At 44.6% G+C, this 20314-nt stretch overlaps 1 protein-coding gene across 6 annotated transcripts in view; it reads left to right on the forward strand.

Annotated features, from left to right (window-relative positions):
* Nucleotides 1-5054, forward strand: part of LOC102170676 (G-protein coupled receptor-associated sorting protein 2) — a 35458-nt gene extending 30404 nt beyond the window's left edge. For 4 of the 6 annotated variants that reach the window (XM_018044149.1, XM_018044147.1, XM_018044148.1 and 1 more), the window contains 3 exons: nt 1044-1107; nt 1210-1272; nt 1853-5054. In XM_018044149.1, the coding sequence (XP_017899638.1) occupies nt 2176-4713 (2538 nt within the window). In that variant the 5' untranslated portion in view covers nt 1044-1107; nt 1210-1272; nt 1853-2175 and the 3' untranslated portion in view covers nt 4714-5054. Of the gene's footprint in view, nt 1-1043; nt 1174-1209; nt 1273-1852 lie in introns of all 6 variants that reach the window. The other 2 variants (XM_013976145.2, XM_018044151.1) reach the window with 2 other exon arrangements.
* The last annotated feature ends 15260 nt before the right edge of the window (nt 5055-20314 follow it).

The following is a 20314-nucleotide window of genomic DNA, read 5'->3' on the forward strand; positions in this document are numbered from 1 at the left end:
GACGGGGAGGCGAGCGGAGCGGGATCCTTAAAGAGATGCGCAGCGCTTGGGGACCCCTGGCCCTGAGACGACGGCGACCGGCACGGGCCGGGCCCGAGGCCGCGGGGTCTTGGCCGTAGGGGTTCCCTCGGATGCTGGGGAGTCGTGCGGCGCGGACTAGTCCCTGACGGGCTTTCCGGGTGCCTGTGCCCCGCCCTCGATTTGCCTGTGCGGGGAAAGGGCTGTGCGGGAAGCTGCTATGGGCGAAATGGCGGAGGGAGCCCAGGTGGGCGCTCCGAGGAGGTCGCCGGAGCCGGGACGGGAGCAGCCCGGGCTATGATCCTGCCAAGGGGCTTGTCGGACCCCTCGTGCCGGGTGCTGTCCTTTCCCACAGGCACCTTTTTTGACGCCAGAGTCTACTGTCTGTGCAGTAGGTCTGGCAATTTCAGGCCACGGGGTGCATCTGTAGAGAGGCTTGAGGAAAACGAGGGACGGGGAAAAGACCTGTTTTTCTGAAGGTGTAGGGGGGGTGGGGGTGGGCAGCAGCCGTTGACTGGACATCTGAATCGGGGTGGGGTGATTGCGACCAGCACAGGTCAGGCATGCAGGAATATTTTGTAAATTTCTTGTCTACCAGGTTTTTACACAGTTCCCTTGCCTTCCTTCCTCTTCGCAATCCAGAATTGGGGGTGGAAAAGATGAACTGGGAGGTAAAGGTGGGACAGAAATCATAAATTCAGGTACCACTGCACAACCTGTTTTCTAGAATATGTGGGCACCCTTCCCCCAATTTATGCTGCGTAAGGCAAAGGGATGTGGCGCACCTAGTGGTGAATCCTCGTAATAGGAGAAGGGAGTAATGCGAAAAATGTGACGTCAAGAGATGCTGTTTGTTATCTGGACTGCTGAAATACCGGACCTAAATAAAATGAGAATATTCTACTAAGAGGACTCTAAATATTGAAAGACAGCATATGAATTTCCATACTCGGTGTTGGTCTGTCCACCAGCCTCTTAGTTGCTACCTTGGTCTTCTGACTGTCTTTTTCATCTTTTGTCCATAGACTGTCTTTAAGACTGGTTACTTCTGCAAGGAAGGAAAGAAGGAAGAGACTGAAATCTCTGAAGGTTTGTGCAAAGAGGAGCAATGCAGGGGACAGCTACAGAGGAAGATTGACAAGTGTTTTCCATCTAGTTGAGTGTCGCTGATTCACATCTCCTCTCTTTTAGATTGCATGCTGCTGCAGAATCCCTTGACCATTTCCTGTCCTGCAGGAGTGTTAGGATTGTTGGGTAGGTGTGGAATGGGCAGTGAATGGGAGGAGCAGACCAGAGAGCAGGGACCAAGAGAAAGAAAACATTAGACAAATTAAACACTTAAACAAAAAGAGATATCTGTATCCAGGGTCAGGGTGTCTGCCTGTCAACCAAGCAGTCAGACTCCATTTTTACTGTATGTTTACTAATCCATAGGACAGCCTGCTGTTTGCATAAGGCTTAATACCACTGAACAAAACAAGGAGAGGAAGATTGTGCCACTTTAGTGCAGGTATGAGAGTGGGTACAGCTTTTGGGTGAGGTAGAAAAGACAAACACAGGTCCAAGAGTGATTAGGGTCTGGTCTTGGGGCTCCTCAGCCTCTCCCATTGCCAAGATACTTTCACACCATTTATGCATGTGTGTTGTAGCGAGCAAAGCAATGTGGCATCTCTGGAGTTAGAGTATGTTTGGGTAAAATGAGGATGACAGAGAGACTTTCTAATAGCCTGACTTTCCCACCAAGCTTTTAAGGCCCAGTCTCTCTGTGTGAGTTTTTGCATGGAGTGACACAGTTGGAAGAGATTCAATGTCCCATGTTATTCTTGCTTCCTAGATTGACTTCCAGTGGCAGCTCTGGTGGTGTTGGAATTGCTGCTGACCATCACCATCGACAGGTCTGCACCCTGCCCTGGGGAACCATCCATCCTCTCCCAGCTTGGTTGGTCTTCTGCACCCTGTGATATTGGCTGGGACTGGTATTGGAAAGGAGGCTGATTGAGTTCTGGACTGGTGTTGACTCTTAACTTTTGTTTTCACCTCTATTGTCTGAATCATCTAGAGATTACCCAGTGTGAGGATTCAGAACTGTGACAGATCTGTGGTAGAGACTGAGACTTGGATTGAGGTATTTAACCAGGTCTTTTCTGTAACTGTACTATGACTGGGGCTGAAGTTGAGCCTGTTGCCCAGGCCAAGCCTGAAAAGAAGCCTGGAGAAGAGGTTGTAGGTGGGGCTGAGAGAGAGAATGAAGTTCCAATGGTGGTCAGACCAAAGGTTAGGAACCAGGCAACATCTGGGGCAAGGTCCAAAACTGAGTCCAAGGCAATGGCTGGGGCAAGGCCTAAAACTGAGTCACAGACAGTGGCTGGAGCAAGGCCCAGAACGGAGTCGCAGCCAATGGCTGGGGCAAGGCCTAAAACTGAATTCCAGGCAATGGCAGGAGCAAGGCCCAAAACTGAGGCCAGGGCAGTAGGCAGGGCACGTCCTAAGACTGAAGCCAGGGCAATCCCTGGAGCAAGACCCAAAGATGAAGCCCAAGTTTGGGCTCAGACTGAGTTTGGGGCTGAGGCAATGTTGCAAGCAGAGGGCATGCCCCAAACCAGTGTAGTAGCCTGGCCATTGGTCAGTACTGAGTCTGGGTCAGTCACTAAACCTATGGCCCTATCTGTGGATAGGGAACTGGTCAATGTGGACAGTGAGACCTTTCCTAGCTCCCAGGTTCAGACAGGAATCCAACCCTGGTTTGGGTCTGGGGAGGAAACTAGTATGGGGTCTTGGTGCTATCCCAGGGCTAAGGCCAGAGAGGAGGCTTCTAGTGAGTCTGGATTCTGGTCAGCAGATGAGACCTCTACAATGTCGTCTTTTTGGGCTGGAGAAGAGGCCAGTATCAGATCATGGCCTAGGGAAGAGGCCAATACCAGGTCTAGGCACAGGGCCAAACATCAGCCTAATCCCAGATCCAGGCCCAGATCCAAGCAAGATCCCTTTATTGATTCCTGGTCTGGGTCTGAGGAGGAGTCTGGCAACCCATTCTGCTTGTGGGCTGGAGAAAATACCAATAACTTGTTCAGGTCCAGAATCAGGGATGAGGCAAATATGAGGTCCAAGCTCCGGGCAAAAAGAGAGGACTTCTTTGAATCTGAGTCTGAAGATGAGTACTATAAGGAATCTTGGTTTTTGCCTGAAGAAGAGGCCAATAGTAGATTCAGACCCAGAGACAAGGAAGAGCCTAATACTGTCTTGAAGCCCAGGACCCAGAAAGTTGTTAATAACAGTGACAGGGTCAAACAAGAACCCAGGTTTGAGGAGGAGGTCATTATTGGGTCCTGGTTCTGGGCAGAAAAAGAGGCCAGTATGGAGGCTGGAGCTTCAGCTATCTGTGAATCTGAGGCAGGGGCTGAGGAGGGAGCCATTGGTGGATCGTTGTTCTGGACTGAGGAGAATTCCAGTTTGGGAGCTGTGGCCAGAGAAGAGACCAGACCAGAGTCTGAAGAAGAGGCCATATTTGGGTCCTGGTTCTGGGACAGGGATGAGGCCTGCTTTGACTTAAATCCTCGTCCTGTGTACAAGGCTAGTCCCAGGTTCAGAGATGCAGCTGAGGAAGAAGTTAATGTATCTTCCAGGCCCAAAACCTGGGAAGAGGTCACTGTCGAATTCAAACCTGGTCCTTGTCATGGGGTTGGCTTCCCATCCCCAAGCCCATTTAGAATTCCTGAAGAAGCAACAACATCTGTATACACTGAACTGTTTGAGGGAAAGCCCAAGAATGTGGAAGTTACCCCAGAAGGGGAAGAGCAGGAATCTTTGCTTCAGTCTGATCAACCTGACTCTGAGTTCCCATTTCAATATGATCCATCCTACCGGTCAGTCAGGGAAATTCGGGAGCATCTTAGGGCCAAGGAGAGTGCACAGCCTGAGAGTTGGTCCTGCAGCTGCATACAGTGTGAGCTTAAAATTGGTCCTGCAGAGTTTGAAGAACTCCTCCTATTAATGGACAAAATACGAGATCCTTTTATTCATGAAATATCTAAGATTGCAATGGGTATGAGAACTGCTTCTCAATTTACTCGTGATTTCATTCGTGATTCAGGTGTTGTCTCACTTATTGAAACCTTACTCAATTATCCCTCCTCCCGAGTTAGGACAAGTTTTCTGGAAAATATGATTCACATGGCTCCACCTTACCCAAATCTGAACATGATTGAGACATTTGTGTGTCAAGTGTGTGAGGAAACCCTTGCTCATAGCGTGGGTTCCCCTGAGCAGGTGCTTGGGTTAAGGATGCTTAGACACCTCACCTCAACTACTGACTATCACACACTGGTTTCCAATTATATGTCTGGATTTCTTTCCTTATTAACCACAGGCAATGCAAGAACAAAGTTTCACGTTCTGAAAATGCTATTGAATTTGTCTGAAAATCCCATGGTGGCAAAAAAACTGTTCAGTGCCAAGGCTCTATCAATATTTGTGGGTCTCTTTAACATAGAAGAGACAAATGATAACATTCAAATTGTTATTAAAATGTTTCAGAATATCAGTAATATTATAAAAAATGGAACAATGGCCTTAATTGATGATGATTTCAGTCTTGAGCCGCTTATTTCTGCATTCCATGAATTTGAGAAGTTAGCTGAGGAACTGCAAGTCCAAATAAACAATCAAAGTGATCCTGAGGTGGGACAGCAAAGCTAATATGATTATCCACCTGCCTCTGATCAGCCTTATGTTCCCAAAGAACCCTGAGTAGTGCTTTGGTTTTCAGTCTGGTTTTTTATTGTAACTTATACTTTAATGCTGATGTTAACTTTGTCCAATTCTTTGTTTGAGCTGGATCATTTTGTGGATGCCAAATGATTATTAGTGCTGAAAAAATTTGTTGATATTTGTCTTGCTGTCCAGATTGCTGTATTTTTCAGTATTGAGCTTCTAGTGAACTGAGCCGCCTGTGTAAGTTACCGTGCTATTCATTGTTTAAACATATTGTTCTCTATTTGAGTCAGTGTTTTAAATAAAGTTCTGTGTGAAAAGTGGCAGAAGTGACCCTTCTTCAGTTTAAAATCTAGATGTAGATACATCGTGCACAGTGACAGACAGTTTGTAGTATGACATACATACCCTCATTGGAAAATTCCATTCCTGGAGCTTAAAGAGGAAGGGATTACTGTGGGCTGTGGTACTTGTGGAATGCTTCAGAGAAGAGGGACTCAAATTGGTCATTGAATAGGAGGAGGAGACAACCCATTAGGTCATTCTTGGAAGTGAGCAGTGTGGTGTGAAGAAAAGTGTGTAACAAGAAAAGTCTATTCTGGTAGCATGGCTATAACCTGTCTTCCTGGAATAGGTGAGACAAGTTTAGTGAGGGATGCAGTTGGAATGAGGCCACTTTGGAGAACTAAGTTGGCCAAATCTGCACATTTTGCAACTCAAAGTAGAGGTGCTACTCAGTGCCACCTGAAGAGAGAACAAGTAGAGTAGAATACCAATTAAATGGAGTCAGGAATAAGATTTCCCTTGTTATCCTAATCCAAGGAAAGTATTAAGGAAATACCATACAGCTATTAAAAGAGATCTATTTATTGGCACAGAATGACACCGATGCCTTTATATCTGGTAACGTAGAGAAGACTGTGACATCATCTATGGAAAATTATTAATAGATTCCATTTTTAAAACCCGTGTGTAAACAGACACAATTCCTGTACAATTTCAGTAATGACTTTCTAAGAAACTTCACATATTCCATATTCTGGAAGAAAATACTGTGCCAAAGAAGTTTTCAGAGACAGGCATTGGGAAGATACAAAATAAGACAATGGTTTTACCTTTTAATATGCTTATATCTAGCGCTTTAAGTTATAGGTGGACACGTTGGAGGGGATATAGTTATGTAAATGAACATGTAGTAAAATAACTTTTTAGAGATTAAACTCATTTAGAACAGTTGAAAAGGAATGAGACTTCAGAAAAACTAGCTTATGAAATGTTTTAAAGAGAAGTAAAATTACCAAGGTTGCTAAGTTTCTACTAGTCTCTTGATTGTATGAAGATGGCAGCCTTTTGACATGACTGTTACATACAAAAGATCATCACATTTCCTTTTGTAGTGGACAAAGTGGACAACAAAGTTCCAGATGCAGATAGTGGTAATGATTGCACAACACTGAATGTACTTATGCCACCTTAAAATGTACACCTTAAAATGGTTAAAATCATAAGTTTAATGTTATGTGTATTTTCCACAAAATAAGAAAAATATCATACCATACCTTCAGACAAGAATTGCAGAAGTCAGGGATAGAGTTGGTTTGGAGAGGGAATACAGGCTTGTGGGAAATACCATATGTCTTGTTATTTTTAGACATGGTGAAAATGTTTTGTCTGAGGATGCTGTTAATTTTTGAAATGGTAAATTTATGATTCATAAATTAGAAATCACTGCAGATGGTGACTGCAGCCATGAAATTACAAGACTCTTGCTCCTTGGAAGAAAAGCTGTGACAAACTTAGTGTATTAAAAAGCAGAGACATCACTTTGCCAACAAAGGTCCATATAGTCAAAACTATGGCTTTTCCAGTAGTCATCTATGGACATGAGAGTTGGACATAAGGCTGAGCACCAAAGAATTGATGTTTTTGAACTGATGTTGAGAGTCCCTTGACAGCAAGGAGATCAAACCAGGCAATCCTAAAGGAAATCAACCCTGAATAGTCATTGGAAGGAATGATACTGAAGCTGAAGTTCCAATACTTCGGCCACCTTATGTGAAGAACTGACTCATTGGAAAAGACCCTGATGTTGGGGAAGATTTAAGGTGGGAGGAGAACGGGGTGACAGAGGATAAGATAGTTGGATGGCATCACCAACTCAATGGACATGAGTTTGAGCAAGCTCTGGGAGATGGTGAAGGACAGGGAAGCCTGCCGTGCTGCAGTCCATGGGGTTGCAAACAGTCAGATACGACTGATCGACTAAACAACAATAAAATTAGAAATGGACACATGGAAGTTTTTTTCAACACAACAGGCAGTAAGATTATGAGAATGGCTGAAGGAGATGTGTATATACAATATACACTATATAATCATAAACAAAACATGTTTAGCTGCTAATTTGAGTCCGCCTCTTTTGTGACACCCATGGATTGTACCCTGCCAGGCTCCTCTGTCCATGGAATTCCCCAGGGAAGAGTACTGGAGTGGGTTGCCATTTCCTTCTGAAGGGAATCTTCCCAACTCAGGGATCGAACCTGCATCTCCTGCATTGCAGGCAGATTCTTTACTAATGAGCTACCAGGGAAGCAGACAAAATATATATGTATTAAATTTCATACACATAGAAAATTAAAAAGTGTTAGTATAACTGCTGAATCAGGTACAAAGTTGATTAATATCTTAAGGGTGATAAATCATTTATGTTTTCCATTCCACTGGACATGAATCATTTCCATATCTATTGGACAAAATACCTACAAGTTAATATAGCCTCTCAGGGTTGAAAACTTGCTCAGTCAACAGGAAGTGAATCCCAGCACTGCACTGAACTAGTATCCAGTAACTTATATTGTCTTTACCCAATTTTTGTATACTTTTTCTGACAGTGCAACACCTCCCATCCAATTTTAGGCTCCAAGGTTTTTGTAAGTGGGGCAAAGTGGCAGTTTTGCCTCCATTCAGAAACCAGAAGTGATAACAGAGATCAACCTGGTGGTGGAAATTGGAGACTGAATGTTTGTTTTGCCTGTCAGTATTCTCAAGACAGATCTTGCGTGTGTTTTAATATATCACCCGAGTCTCATCAGTTCAGTCGCTCAGTCATGTCTGACGCTTTGCGAGCCCATGGACTGCAGCACTCTAGGCTTCCCAGTCCATCACCAACTCCCGGAGCCTACTCAAACGAGTTTTATACAGAATATTAAGTCAGTTGGTCTCAGAACTCCCCATGGAGTGTTCCTCACCAGCCCTGTGTTCTTACAGAGCAAAGCCCAGGCCAAGGACTGGAAGCGTTGGCTCTAATCCAGCCTTCCTTTCAGCTCTCTATCTTCACCACCACCAGGAGCTTCAGGTTGTTCTAGCAAGCAGCTCAGCCCTAGAGGCAGAAGACTGTACCTTGCTTGTTTTGGCAGGGCTGCAGCAGACATGCCGAATGTGCGGTCCTGTGAGGTTGAGTGTGGGTTCCATGACACGCTCTCACTTGGACTGGCGTAGAGGTGTGTAAGCACTGAAAAGGGTCGGGAAAGACTTGCACCTGACGCTTGACAGACGGCTGCAAGAGGAGTGGTAGGATGTAACGGTGGGTGGGTGGGTGTCTCTTCATGCTGCACTAGCCTGAAAACCGGAGAAGGCAATGGCACCCCACTCCAGTACTCTTGCCTGGAAAATCCTATGGACGGAGGAGCCTGGTAGGCTGCAGTCCATGGGGTCGCTAAGAGACATGACTGAGCGACTTCACTTTCACTTTTCACTTTCATGCATTGGAGAAGGAAATGGCAACCCACTCAAGTGTTCTTGCCTGGAGAACCCCAGGGACGGGGGAGCCTGATGGGCTGCCGTCTATGGGGTCGCGCAGAGTTGGACATGACTGAAGCGACTTAGCAGCAGCAGCAGCAGCAGCCTGTAAAAGAATTCCTCAGGTGCCCAGTATTACGGTAATTGTTGGCAGAGGACACAATCCCTCAGCCACTCGCGAGCGTCAGCAGGGGCCTGATTTTTGTCCAGGAGCTCAAGAGGCCGGAAGTCATCCTGAGGGAGGCGTATGTGGAGAGAAGCAGCCACCACTGTTGGAGGAGGTGGGTTCGAGGATGGCTGGGAAATAGCATCCATGGGAGGTGGTGGTAGAGAGAGACTAGATCCTGGTGGAGGAAGTGCCTGGGACCTTCGTGCTCGCTCCTGCTCCCTCCTGCTTTCTGAATGCCCCTCACCCCACCCAGCTTGGCGTGACTGTTTTCTCTGTTTGGGTAGGAGAGGTGGACACGAGGAAGCAGTTGGCTTCAGGGGTGCCTAGAAAGAGAACACGGTGAAATGACAGTTCATGAACACCTGTGGTCTTGCATCAGGAAATGCAAGTGTGAAGATAAGAACTATGAGCTACACTCCCTTCCTCCCACCTCGTTGGCACTCTCTACTGTTTGTCTTTTCTAGCTGGTGAAACCAGCTCGAAATTGGGGCAGGAGGTGGGATATCCAAGGCTCCAGCTGCCTGGAGATGTAAGAGATGAATTAACCCCAATCTGGGCAGCTCTGAGGAAGGGGGGATAACAGACTCAGGAGGAGGGAATCTGTTTGTTTGGGGCCCTTCACTTAGGAGTTCTCTTTGGGATACTGCCAAGCTTCTCAGTTCCCAAGATGATTCCTGAATCTGTGCCCCAAGTAGCAGCTCCCTCCCATCTAGGAACTCAAAAGCTGCTACTCCTTGGAGGCTCCCTCCTGCTGCTGTGCTGGGCCTCTGAATAGGGTTTTTCTGGCAACCACCTATGAAAACTGCTTTATGGATGGCCTCATGTGTGTCTGCTCTGCTGACACTTTGCTCTCTTTGCCTTTTGCTTTCTGCCCACTTCTTCAGGTGTGTTTCTTTGGTCTTACACTAGGTGTAAGGTCCTTGGTCTTACACTAGGTGTAGGTCTGAAAGGTTGTTGCTGAATGAAAAGACGCCGGGATTCTTGGCCTCTGGAGGAGAAGAATTCAATCTGGGGCCAGAGATGAGGCTCAGAGCTTTTGTGTAATAAAGTTTTATTAAAGTATAAAGGAGATAGAGAAAGCTTCTGACATAGGCATGCGAAGGGGGCAGAAAGAGTATCCCCCTGTTAGTCTTCAGCTGGATGTTATATAGTTACTGCTACTGCTACTGCTGCTAAGTCGCTTTAGTCGTGTCCCACTCTGTGTGACTCTGTAGATGGCAGTCCACCAGGCTCCCCCGTCCCTGGGATTCTCCAGGCAAGAACACTGGAGTAGGTTGTCATTTCCTTCTCCAATGCATGAAAGTGAAAAGTGAAAGTGAAGTCACTCAGTAGTGTCTGAGTCTTCACAACCCCATGGACCGCAGCCTACCAGGCTCCTCCACCCATGGGATTTTGCAGGCAAGAGTACTGGAGTGGGGTGCCATTGCCTTCTCAGTATATTGCTATTCAGTCAGTCAGTCAGTTCAGTTGCTCAGTCGTGTCCAAGTCTTCGCGACCCCATGAATCGCAGCACGCCAGTCCTCCCCGTCCATCACCATCTCCCGGAGTTCACTCAGACTCACATCCATCGAGTCAGTGATGCCATCCAGCCATTTCATCCTCGGTCGTCCCCTTCTCCTCCTGCCCCCAATCCCTCCCAGCATCAGAGTCTTTTTCCAATCAGTCAACACTTCGCATGAGGTGGCCAAAGTACTGGAGTTTCAGCTTTAGCATCATTCCTTCCAAAGAAATCCCAGGGTTGATCTCCTTCACAATGGACTGGTTGGATCTCCTTGCAGTCCAAGGGACTCTCAAGAGTCTTCTCCAACACCACAGTTCAAAAGCATCAATTCTTCAGTGCTCAGCCTTCTTCACAGTCCAACTCTCACATCCATACATGACCACTGGAAAAACCATAGCCTTGACTAGACGGACCTTTGTTGGCAAAGTAATGTCTGCTTTTCAATATGCTATCTAGGTTTGTCATAACTTTTCTAGCAGTCTATTAATGAAAGAAAGGAATGTCTTAAAACTCAGAATGGCGCCAGGCCCCCCATCCATAAGATGCATTTGGGGATAATCTTGGCACCAGGTGATTCATCCTGGGCCATAAAACAATTGACTTGAATCTTGTAGAAGGGGAAGATTACCATACAGATAGTTTTGTTTACATAGATTAGGGGAACAGTATCTGAGTATAACATACTGGTTTGTCAAGTAGGTTCTGAGCCATTAGGCAGAACCAACTTGAAGACAGACTCTGGGGTAAATGCATAGTACATTAACATAGCTTAAGACAAACATTTCCATAAGAAAAATGCATCGGTTAACTCAAGGTTTGAGAATAGTTAACTTCTGGTGAAACCAGGTGTCATTATGGCAACACAGTATTTTAAGAGAAACCTTTTAAATTTGTATAGAGAAGGAAAAAAATATCCCTAGTTTGTTTCCTCCTGCCGCTTAAGAGAGAGAAAAATGTCTGACACTTGCAGCCTATCTCCTCTGTTTGGAGACCCCCGGCCTTCCTGCCTGTCACCCTCTCAGGTCCTTGGTATATCCTTATCCTCTTTCTAACTAAATATCCTTACTCCACCTACCCACTCCCTCCAACCCCCATATCCACCAGATACCAGGGCAGTTTAAGAAAGTGCCACTAGGAAATAATGAATTCTCCTAAGCCCACTCATAGCCTTATTTTTATACTCAGTATAGAGTTGAAACTATGCAATAATTCTACTTCAGGCCCTCCTGTTTACATTTAAAAGCTGGAATAGAGCAGTGGGCATGTGGGTAAAATTACAGAGATTGAGGTCTTAGGGTGGCCTCCTCCTCTCTTACCCCCTGCCTCTTTTGTTGTTATCCTCTTCCCTCCATTCTCCATAATTCTGGTAATATATGTATTGGGACCAACATTTAAGTTGTGGCCTTTCCCCGCAAACTTTGTTGTCTCGTCTATGTTGTTTTAGAGTTTGACAAAATACCTCAAACATTAAGTAGTACGTGAAAGTCGCTCAGTTGTGTCTGACTCTTTGCAACCCCGTGGACTATATAGTCCATGAAATTCTCCAGGTCAGAATACTGGAGTGGGTAGCCTTTCCCTTCTCCAGGGGATCTCCCCAACCCAGGGATCGAACCCAGGTCTCCTGCATTGGAAGGGCAGATTCTTTACCAGCTGAGCCATAAGGGAAGCCCAAGAATACTGAAGTGGGTAGCCCTATCCCTTCTCCAGGGGAACTTCCTGACCCAGGAATTGAACCAGGGTCTCCTGCATTGCAGAGAGAACCAGAGATCAAATTGCCAACATCCGCTGGATCATGGAAAAAGCAAGAGAGTTCCAGAAAAACATCTCTTTCTGCTTTATTGACTATGCCAAAGCCTTTGACTGTGTGGATCACAATAAACTGTAGAAAATTCTGAAAGAGATGGGAATACCAGACCACCTAACCTGCCTCTTGAGAAATCTGTATGCAGGTCAGGAAGCAACAGTTAGAACTGGACATGGAACAACAGACTGGTTCCAAATAGGAAAAGGAGTACCTCAAGGCTGTATATTGTCACCCTGCTTATTTAACTTCTATGCAGAGTAGATTATGAGAAACGCTGGACTGGAAGCAACACAAGCTGGAATCAAGATTGCCGGGAGAAATATCAATAACCTCAGATATGCAGATGACACCACCCTTATGGCAGAAAGTGAAGAGGAACTAAAAAGCCTCTTGATGAAAGTGAAAGAGGAGAGTGAAAAAGTTGGCTTAAAGCTCAACATTCAGAAAACGAAGATCATGGCATCCGGTCCCATCACTCCATGGGAAATAGATGGGGAAACAGTGGAAACAGTGTCAGACTTTATTTTTTGGGCTCCAAAATCACTGCAGATGGTGATTGCAGCCATGAAATTAAAAGACACTTACTCCTTGGAAGAAAAGTTATAACCAACCTAGATAGTATACTCAAAAGCAGAGACATTACTTTGCTGACTAAGGTCCGTCTAGTTAAGGCTATGGTTTTTCCTGTGGTCATGTATGGATGTGAGAGTTGGACTGTGAAGAAGGCTGAGCGCTGAAGAATTGATGCTTTTGAACTGTGGTGTGGGAGAAGACTCTTGAGAGTCCCTTGGACTGCAAGGAGATCCAACCAGTCCATTGTGAAGGAGATCAACCCTGGGATTTCTTTGGAAGGAATGATGCTAAAGCTGAAGCTCCAGTACTTTGGCCACCTCATGCGAAGAGCTGACTCATTGGAAAAGACTCTGATGCTGGGAGAGATTGGGGGCAGGAGGAGAAGGGGACGACCCAGGATGAGATGGCTGGATGGCATCACGGACTCGATGGATGTGAGTCTGAGTGAACTCTGGGAGATGGTGATGGACAGGGAGGCCTGGTGTGCTGCGATTCATGGGGTCACGAAGACTTGGACACGACTGAGCGACTGAACTGAACTGAACTGAACTGAACTCCTGCATTGCAGGCGGATTCTTTACCAGCTGAGCTATCAGGGAAGCCATTAAGTGGTATAAGAGAGAGTACATCTGACCTTTGTCTCTGGATCCTTGCACAGAGCCAGGAATTTCTTGAACCTTGGGGAGATCTATGCTTATGAATGGACTGTGGTTGGTCCTACTTAGCTTCAGGATGTGAGAATGTGGGCTGGTCACTATAAAGCGACAACCACGTATTTAGAGTTGGAACTTTAGGCCAGCAGGAACTCCTGAGTGGGGAGGAGGCTAGATTTGGGGTTCAATCATGTGACCAGTAATTTACTCAATTATGCCTATGTAATGAAACCCCAGTGAAAACACTTCCTCGTTGGTAACCACCCTGACTTCCAGGGAGGATAATATTGCCCGGAATCCGTGCAAAGAGGGCATGGAATTTGTCTGTATGTCTGAAATGCATCCATAACTTGTTCTGTGTCTATCCTTTCTAGTAAAACTATAACTCTACATATAGCACGTTTAGTGAGTTCTCTAAGTTGTTCTAGTAAATTATCAAACCTGAAGGGGCCATTGTTGTTCAGTCACTCATTTGTATCCGACTCTTGGTAGCCCCATGGACTGCAGCACTCCAGGCTTCCCTGTGCTTCACTATTTCCTGGAGTTTGCTCAGATTCATGTCCATTGAGTCAGTGATGCCATCCAACCATCTCATCCTCTGTCACCCCCTTCTCCTCCTGCCCTCAATCTTTCCTAGCATCAGGGTCTTTTCCAATGACTCAGCTCTTCACATCAGGTGGCCAAGGTATTGGAGCTTCGGCTTCAGCATCAGTCCTTCCAATGAATATTCAGGGTTGATTTCCTTTAGGATTGACTGGTTTGATCTCATTGCTGTCCAAGAGACTTTCAAGAGTCTTCTCCAGCACCACAATTTGAAAGCATTGGCAGTCAGCCTTCTTTATGGTCCAACTCACATCCATAGTGACTACTGGAAAAACCATAGCTTTGACTATATGAGCCTTTGTTGGCAAAGTCTGCTCTTTAATATGCTGTCTGGGTTTGTCATAGCTTTCTTTGAAGAAGCAAGTGTCTTTTAATTTCATGGCTGCAGTCAAAATCCGCAGTGAATTTGCAGCCCAGGAAAATAAAATCTGTCACTGCTTCCACTTTTTCCCCATCTATTTGCCGTGAAGTGATTAATGGGACCAGATGTCACGACCTTATTTTTTGAATTTTGAATTTTAATCTAGCATTTTCACGCTTCTCTTTCACCCTTATCTGGAGGCTGTTTAGTTCTTCACTTTCTGCCATTAGAGTGGTATCATGTGCATAACTGAGGTTGTTGATATTTCTCCAGGAAATCTTGATTCTAGCTTGTGATTTCCTCCAGCTTAGCATTTCGCATTATGTACTCTGCATAGACATTAAATAAGCAGAGTGACAATATACAGCCTTGGTGTACTCCTTTCCCAATTTTCGACCAGTTCATGGCCATGTCCGGGTCTAACTGTTGCTTCTTGTCCTGCATACAGGTTTCTCAGGAGGCAGGTAAAGTGGTCTGGTATTGCCATCTCTTTAAGAATTTTCCACAGTTTGTTGTGATCCACACAAAGACACATATATCAGTGAAGCAGAAGTAGATGTTTTTCTGGACTTCCCTTGCTTTTTCTGTCAGATGTTGGCAATTTGATCTCTGGTTTCTCTGCCTTTTCTAAACCCACGTTGTACCTCTGGCCATTCTCATTTTGTGTACCTTTGAAGTCTAGCTTGAAGGATTTTAGATCTTCCTTGGTGGCTCAGTAAGTAAAGGATCTGCCTGCAATGCAGGTGACCTGGGTTCAATCCCTGGATCAGGAAGATCTCATGGAGAAGGAAATGGCAACCCACTCCAGTGTTCTTGCCTGGAGAATTCTATGGACAGAGGAGCCTGGTGGACTGCAGTCTATGGGGTCACAAAGAATGGAACACAACTGAGTGACTAGCACTTTCACTTTGAAGGATTTTGAACATTACCTTGTTAGCATGTGAAATGAGTGCAATTGTATGGTAGTTTGAACATTCCTTGATGTTGCCCTTCTTTGGGATTGGAATGAAAACTGACCGTTCCCAGTCCTGTGTCCATGGCTGAGTTCTCCAAATTTGCTGGCAAATTGAGTGCAGCATTTTCACAGCATCCTCTTTTAAGATTTGAAATAGCTCAGCTGGAATTCCATCACCTTCACTAGCTTTGTTCATAGTAATGCTTCCTAAAGTCCACTTGACTTCACACTCCAGGATGTCTGGCTCTAGGTGAGTGACCACACCATTTTGGTTATCTGGATCATTAAGACCTTTTTAAGAGTGTCATGGGAACCCTTGAATTTATTACTGGTCAGTCAAAAGTGTGGATGGTACTCCAGGACTTGTAACTGGCATCTGATCTCAAATAGGGACAGTATTATTGGGGACTGCACTCTTAAACCTGTGGAGTCTGCCTCTAACTCAGGGTAGTTGGTGTCAAAGAACTGATGATGTAAGAAAAAAAAGTGTCACACACTCCTATGTTTAGCAGCTACCTCTCGATTCATATCTATAAACTGATGTTTGATCCTATGCATCGTGCATAAACAAGTTAAATTCTGTGAAAAAAGCAGCCTATGTTAATAAGCAGCCTATGTTTTTGTGGCCTATGTCTACAATTTAGATGATTTTTAAAGTTCTTTTTCTATATTTTTTTCTTATCAGAGCTCCCTCAGCCTTTATTTTCTATTAGGGGAACTTCACATGGTGCATACGGTGTATTTGTAGTTGGGAAACTTTACAGGGCAGTCCAGCGAGATACCTCTAAGTCCCACATGCATCCCAGTGCAGATACTTAACTAACTCACACCTGTGGATATTGTCAATCTCAGCCAAAGGACAGGGAAGTGTGAGATGTGTGTGTCTATGCATGAAGATGATTACCTCTGTTCTCATCACTCCTTGGGTAGCACTTATAAGGGCCAGATCATCCCTCAGTAGTTTTTACTGGGAGTGTAGTTGAAGTAAGTACCTCAACACACATGTAGCCCTTTTGTTTCTCCCTCCTTTCTGGATAAATATTATGGGTTATCTCATGTATAAATATCAGGAGCTGTTCAGATGTCACTTGACCTACAGTGTTGCTGCCTGGGGATAAAATTAGAGTGGAATTGTTGTCTGTCCTATCATTAATGAAAGATATAGGACAGATGACATTCTATCTATCACAACTGATCCTCTGCTCTACCCCGTTTCAAAAACACAACCTTCAGTGGGATCTCATCTAGAAAATTCTCCCAGGCTCCCAATGGAGGGTTTCAGGGCCCTGTGCAATTCTCCCATACAGTTCTACCTTTCCATCTCCATTTCTAACACATTCTTCCAAGTCTGGGCCAGAACTAGAATGAGATAAAGACGTAATTTAAGGAGGCACTCACTCATGCCTCAGTCACTCTACGCCCTGCTCCACTTTGCCTGTACTCAACCTGCATTGGACTGTCTGCCATTTCCAACCCAACTATTCTCTGTACATTACTACTTTTGTGCATTTCCCCAGGCTGTTCTCTCAGTCTTCAATATCCTCCTGCTCTTTCTCTGCCTATAGGAAACACAGCCATCCTTTTAGGCTCAGCTCAAATGCTAGGACCTGTTTAAAGTCTTTCTGAAACTCTCACCCTTACTCTTTGTCCCTTGGTAGGAAGTAATTCCTCCATCCTCTGTACTTACACAGTATTTTATTCAAAGCATTTGTTTCTTTGTATCATGCACTGGAGCCTTTTTTTATGAATAAGACAGAAATAGTTTGATGGATAGATAGCATAGAGGAAGAAACTTCGACGCTTTTTCAAATTTATTTTAATTGGAGGCTAATTACTTTACAATATTATAGTGGTTTTTGCCATACATTGACATGAATCAGCCATGGGTGTACATGTGTTCCCCATCCTGAACCCCCCTCCCACCTCCCTCCCCATCCCATCCCTCAGGGTCATCCCAGTGCACCAGCTCTGAGTACCCTGTCTCATGCATCAAACCTAGACTGATGATCTATTTCACATATGATGATATACATGTTTCAATGCTATTCTCTCAAATCATCACACCCTCGCCTTCTCCCACAGAGTCCAAAAGTCTGTTCTTTACATCTGTTTCTCTTTTGCTATCTTGCATATAGGGCCATCATTACCATCTTTCTAAATTCCATATATATGCATTAATATACTGTATTGGTGTTTTTCTTTCTGACTTCACTCTGTATAATGGGCTCCAGTTTCATCCACCTCATTAGAACTGATTCAAATGTATTCTTTTTAGTAGCTGAGTAATATTCCATTGTGTATATGTACCACAACTTTCTTTTCCATTCATCTGCCAATGGACATCTAGGTTGCTTCCATGTCCTGGCTATTGTAAACAGTGCTGTGATGAATATTGGGGTACACGTGTCTCTTTCAATTCTGATTTCCTCAGTATGTATGCCCAGCAGTGGGATTGCTGGGTCTTATGGCTTCTATTTCCAGTTTTTTAAGGAATCTCCACACTGTTCTCCATAGTGGCTGTGCTAGTTTGCATTCCCACCAACAGTGTAAGAGGCTTACCAACAAAGGTCACAAACTGTTACTCATTGAAGCATTATTTTGTGCTTGAGCATACAGTACATTTAGGGTTTTTCTATGGAACAGGAATTTAACTAAAACTAACTTAATAAGGACATTTATTATTCACTGGTTGGAAGTACTGAGGTACAGCAGTCTTGATGATTGTTTGATTCAGCTAAGGACTCAGCTCTTTTCCCATCTCTTTCATCTGCCACTCACAATATCAGCTTCCATCCTAAGGCTGGAAACTTGATGTGTACAAGGAGTCAAGCAACTTTTGAAGGAAGAAAAGAAGACATCTTTACTGAGGGCCTTTTCTTATGAGTGAGGACACATTCCTCAGAAATTCTTCTGCAATCTTCTCTTCACTTCTCATTGAACAGGGTTACATCACCACCCATTCCAGAGGACCAAGGGGATGAATTATCCCTAGAGCAAGCAGACTCACCTCTGGAATTGGGATCAGCTTCCTTGTGGTACATCACTATAAGGAGGAAGGAGACATATTTATGTAAAAGTGATGTTCTTTTAATATAGTAAAGGATTATGTTAAGCAACACAGAATATACAGAGCACCAACATTACAGTGAGAAAGAGCACAATGGCAATGTCTTAGCAATTATGACCTCTAAAAGCCACCAAGGAGATCTCATCTACTCTTACTGTTTTTCCCAGCCCACCCCATAATATGACTAGATCACAATTTTAAAAGGAACTAGAAAGACTTGATACCTGCAGATATTTCAGAATATCAGATAGCTCCTCAGTTAGTATATATATACAAGAATCCTGTAAAGTAATTACCAATCCCCTTGGAAGGATAACTGAGTTATAGAAACATTAAGTACCTTTTCCAAAGTGACACAAACAGTGGTAAAGTCTCTACTTACGCTTTGGACTGCATAGCTCTAAAGTCTGGCCATGTCCCAGAGTAGAGCCCGCAGGAAAGAGTCCCTACTCTACTACGCAGCCTCCTTTGAGAAAGTGCTTACAGGGCTTTTTGTAGTGTTTGAAATGCCAAACATTAGTTATGCTTGGAAAGAACTTAAAGAGTAACTGGGTGAGGATACTGATTACAAAGTGAAGTGAATGGTCTTTCTCAAAGGAAAGCAGGGTGTTTGCTTTGATATCCCTACTGCATCAGTAACAGAAATACAGGGAAAGTGGCATGATTCATGGTACTGGCAGCTTTCTCTGGCCACAGAGCAACCAGAACTAGAAGGACCACGGGAAGGATATCACAACTTCTGGGGACAGCAGGAAGGCAGTCAAAGTTTCAGGGGACAACACAAGGGCAACCAAGGTGTCAGGGGACAGTGGGAAAGAAGTAGAAGCTTCAGAGGACAGTGATCAGCAGGTGGCAACGAAAGTAACAGTTTCCGAAACAAAGGCCAGGAGCAGAGTTTTAGTAAAGCATTCAGACAGTAATTTGAAGTAGAGGATTTATGTGGCAAAAGCGGAACTATGTTCACCAGCATGGAACTGAACATTATTTTTCATACAAAGTTAAAAGCACATTGTAGTTCCTTCGTGACCACTTGCCTAGTCCCCCTCTCTTCGAGAGAAACCAGCTTCATCTAAATTATATCATCTGATTGATGGTTGTCATGTATAACTTTATTGCTACTTCTGTCTCTGGTATTCCTTTGGAAAAGGTGTATGGATTCATTACGTATTCTAACATATTGTCTACAGATTATAAGATAAAGTCAAGGATGTATCTGCTGATACTTTTTAAGAAGACCTGTCTTTATACTTAGAAATGTCTCTTTAATAGTAGGCTTCCCTGGTGGCTCAGATGGTAAAGAATCTGCCTGTAATGCAGGAGACCTGTGTTTGATCCCTGAGTCGGGAAGATGCCCTGGAGAAGGAAACAGGAACCCACTCCAATATTCTTGCCTGGAGAATTCCATGGACAGAGGAGCCTGGCAGGCTACAGTCCATGGGGTTGCAAAGACTTGGACACGACTGAGTGACTATTACTCACTACAGGGCTTGCTGCTGCTGCTGCTAAGTCGCTTCAGTCGTGTCTGACTCTGTATGACCCCGTAGACGGCAGCCCACCAGGCTCCCCCGTCCCTGGGATTCTCCAGGCAAGAACACTGGAGTGGGTCGCTATTTCTTTTTCCAGTGCATGAAAGTGAAAAGTGAAAGTGAAGTTGCTCAGTCATGTCCCACTCTTCGTGACCCCATGGACTGCAGCCCACCAGGCTCCTCTGTCCATGGATTTTCCAGGCAAGAGTACTGGAGTGGGGTGCCATTGCCTTCTCTGACTACGGGGCTTAGAAGCTGGTAACTCTAATTTACAAAAGCACCTAGTAGTGTAGTGCACCACCTCTTTATGGTGGTGGTGGTAACAGAGATGACTTTTCTCCAGAGGTTAAGTCACAGTTGTTCAGACCTCACCAGATCTTTAATTCAGGAAGTCTGAATTCTAATCTGCCCTCCACATTAAGAATCTGGGGGCTAAGATTTCAAGTTCAGAGAGTCATGTAAATTTTCTATACTTGGGAGAGAAAAGAGCAAATATTCATGGAGCAACTAAGTTTTCAAGAACAACTTTATTCCCAGATCTGAAGTTCAGCTGAAAAGAAGACAATGAAAGCTGTG

This window comes from Capra hircus (genome assembly GCF_001704415.2).
Source record: "Capra hircus breed San Clemente chromosome X unlocalized genomic scaffold, ASM170441v1, whole genome shotgun sequence".
NCBI lineage: Eukaryota > Metazoa > Chordata > Mammalia > Artiodactyla > Bovidae > Capra > Capra hircus.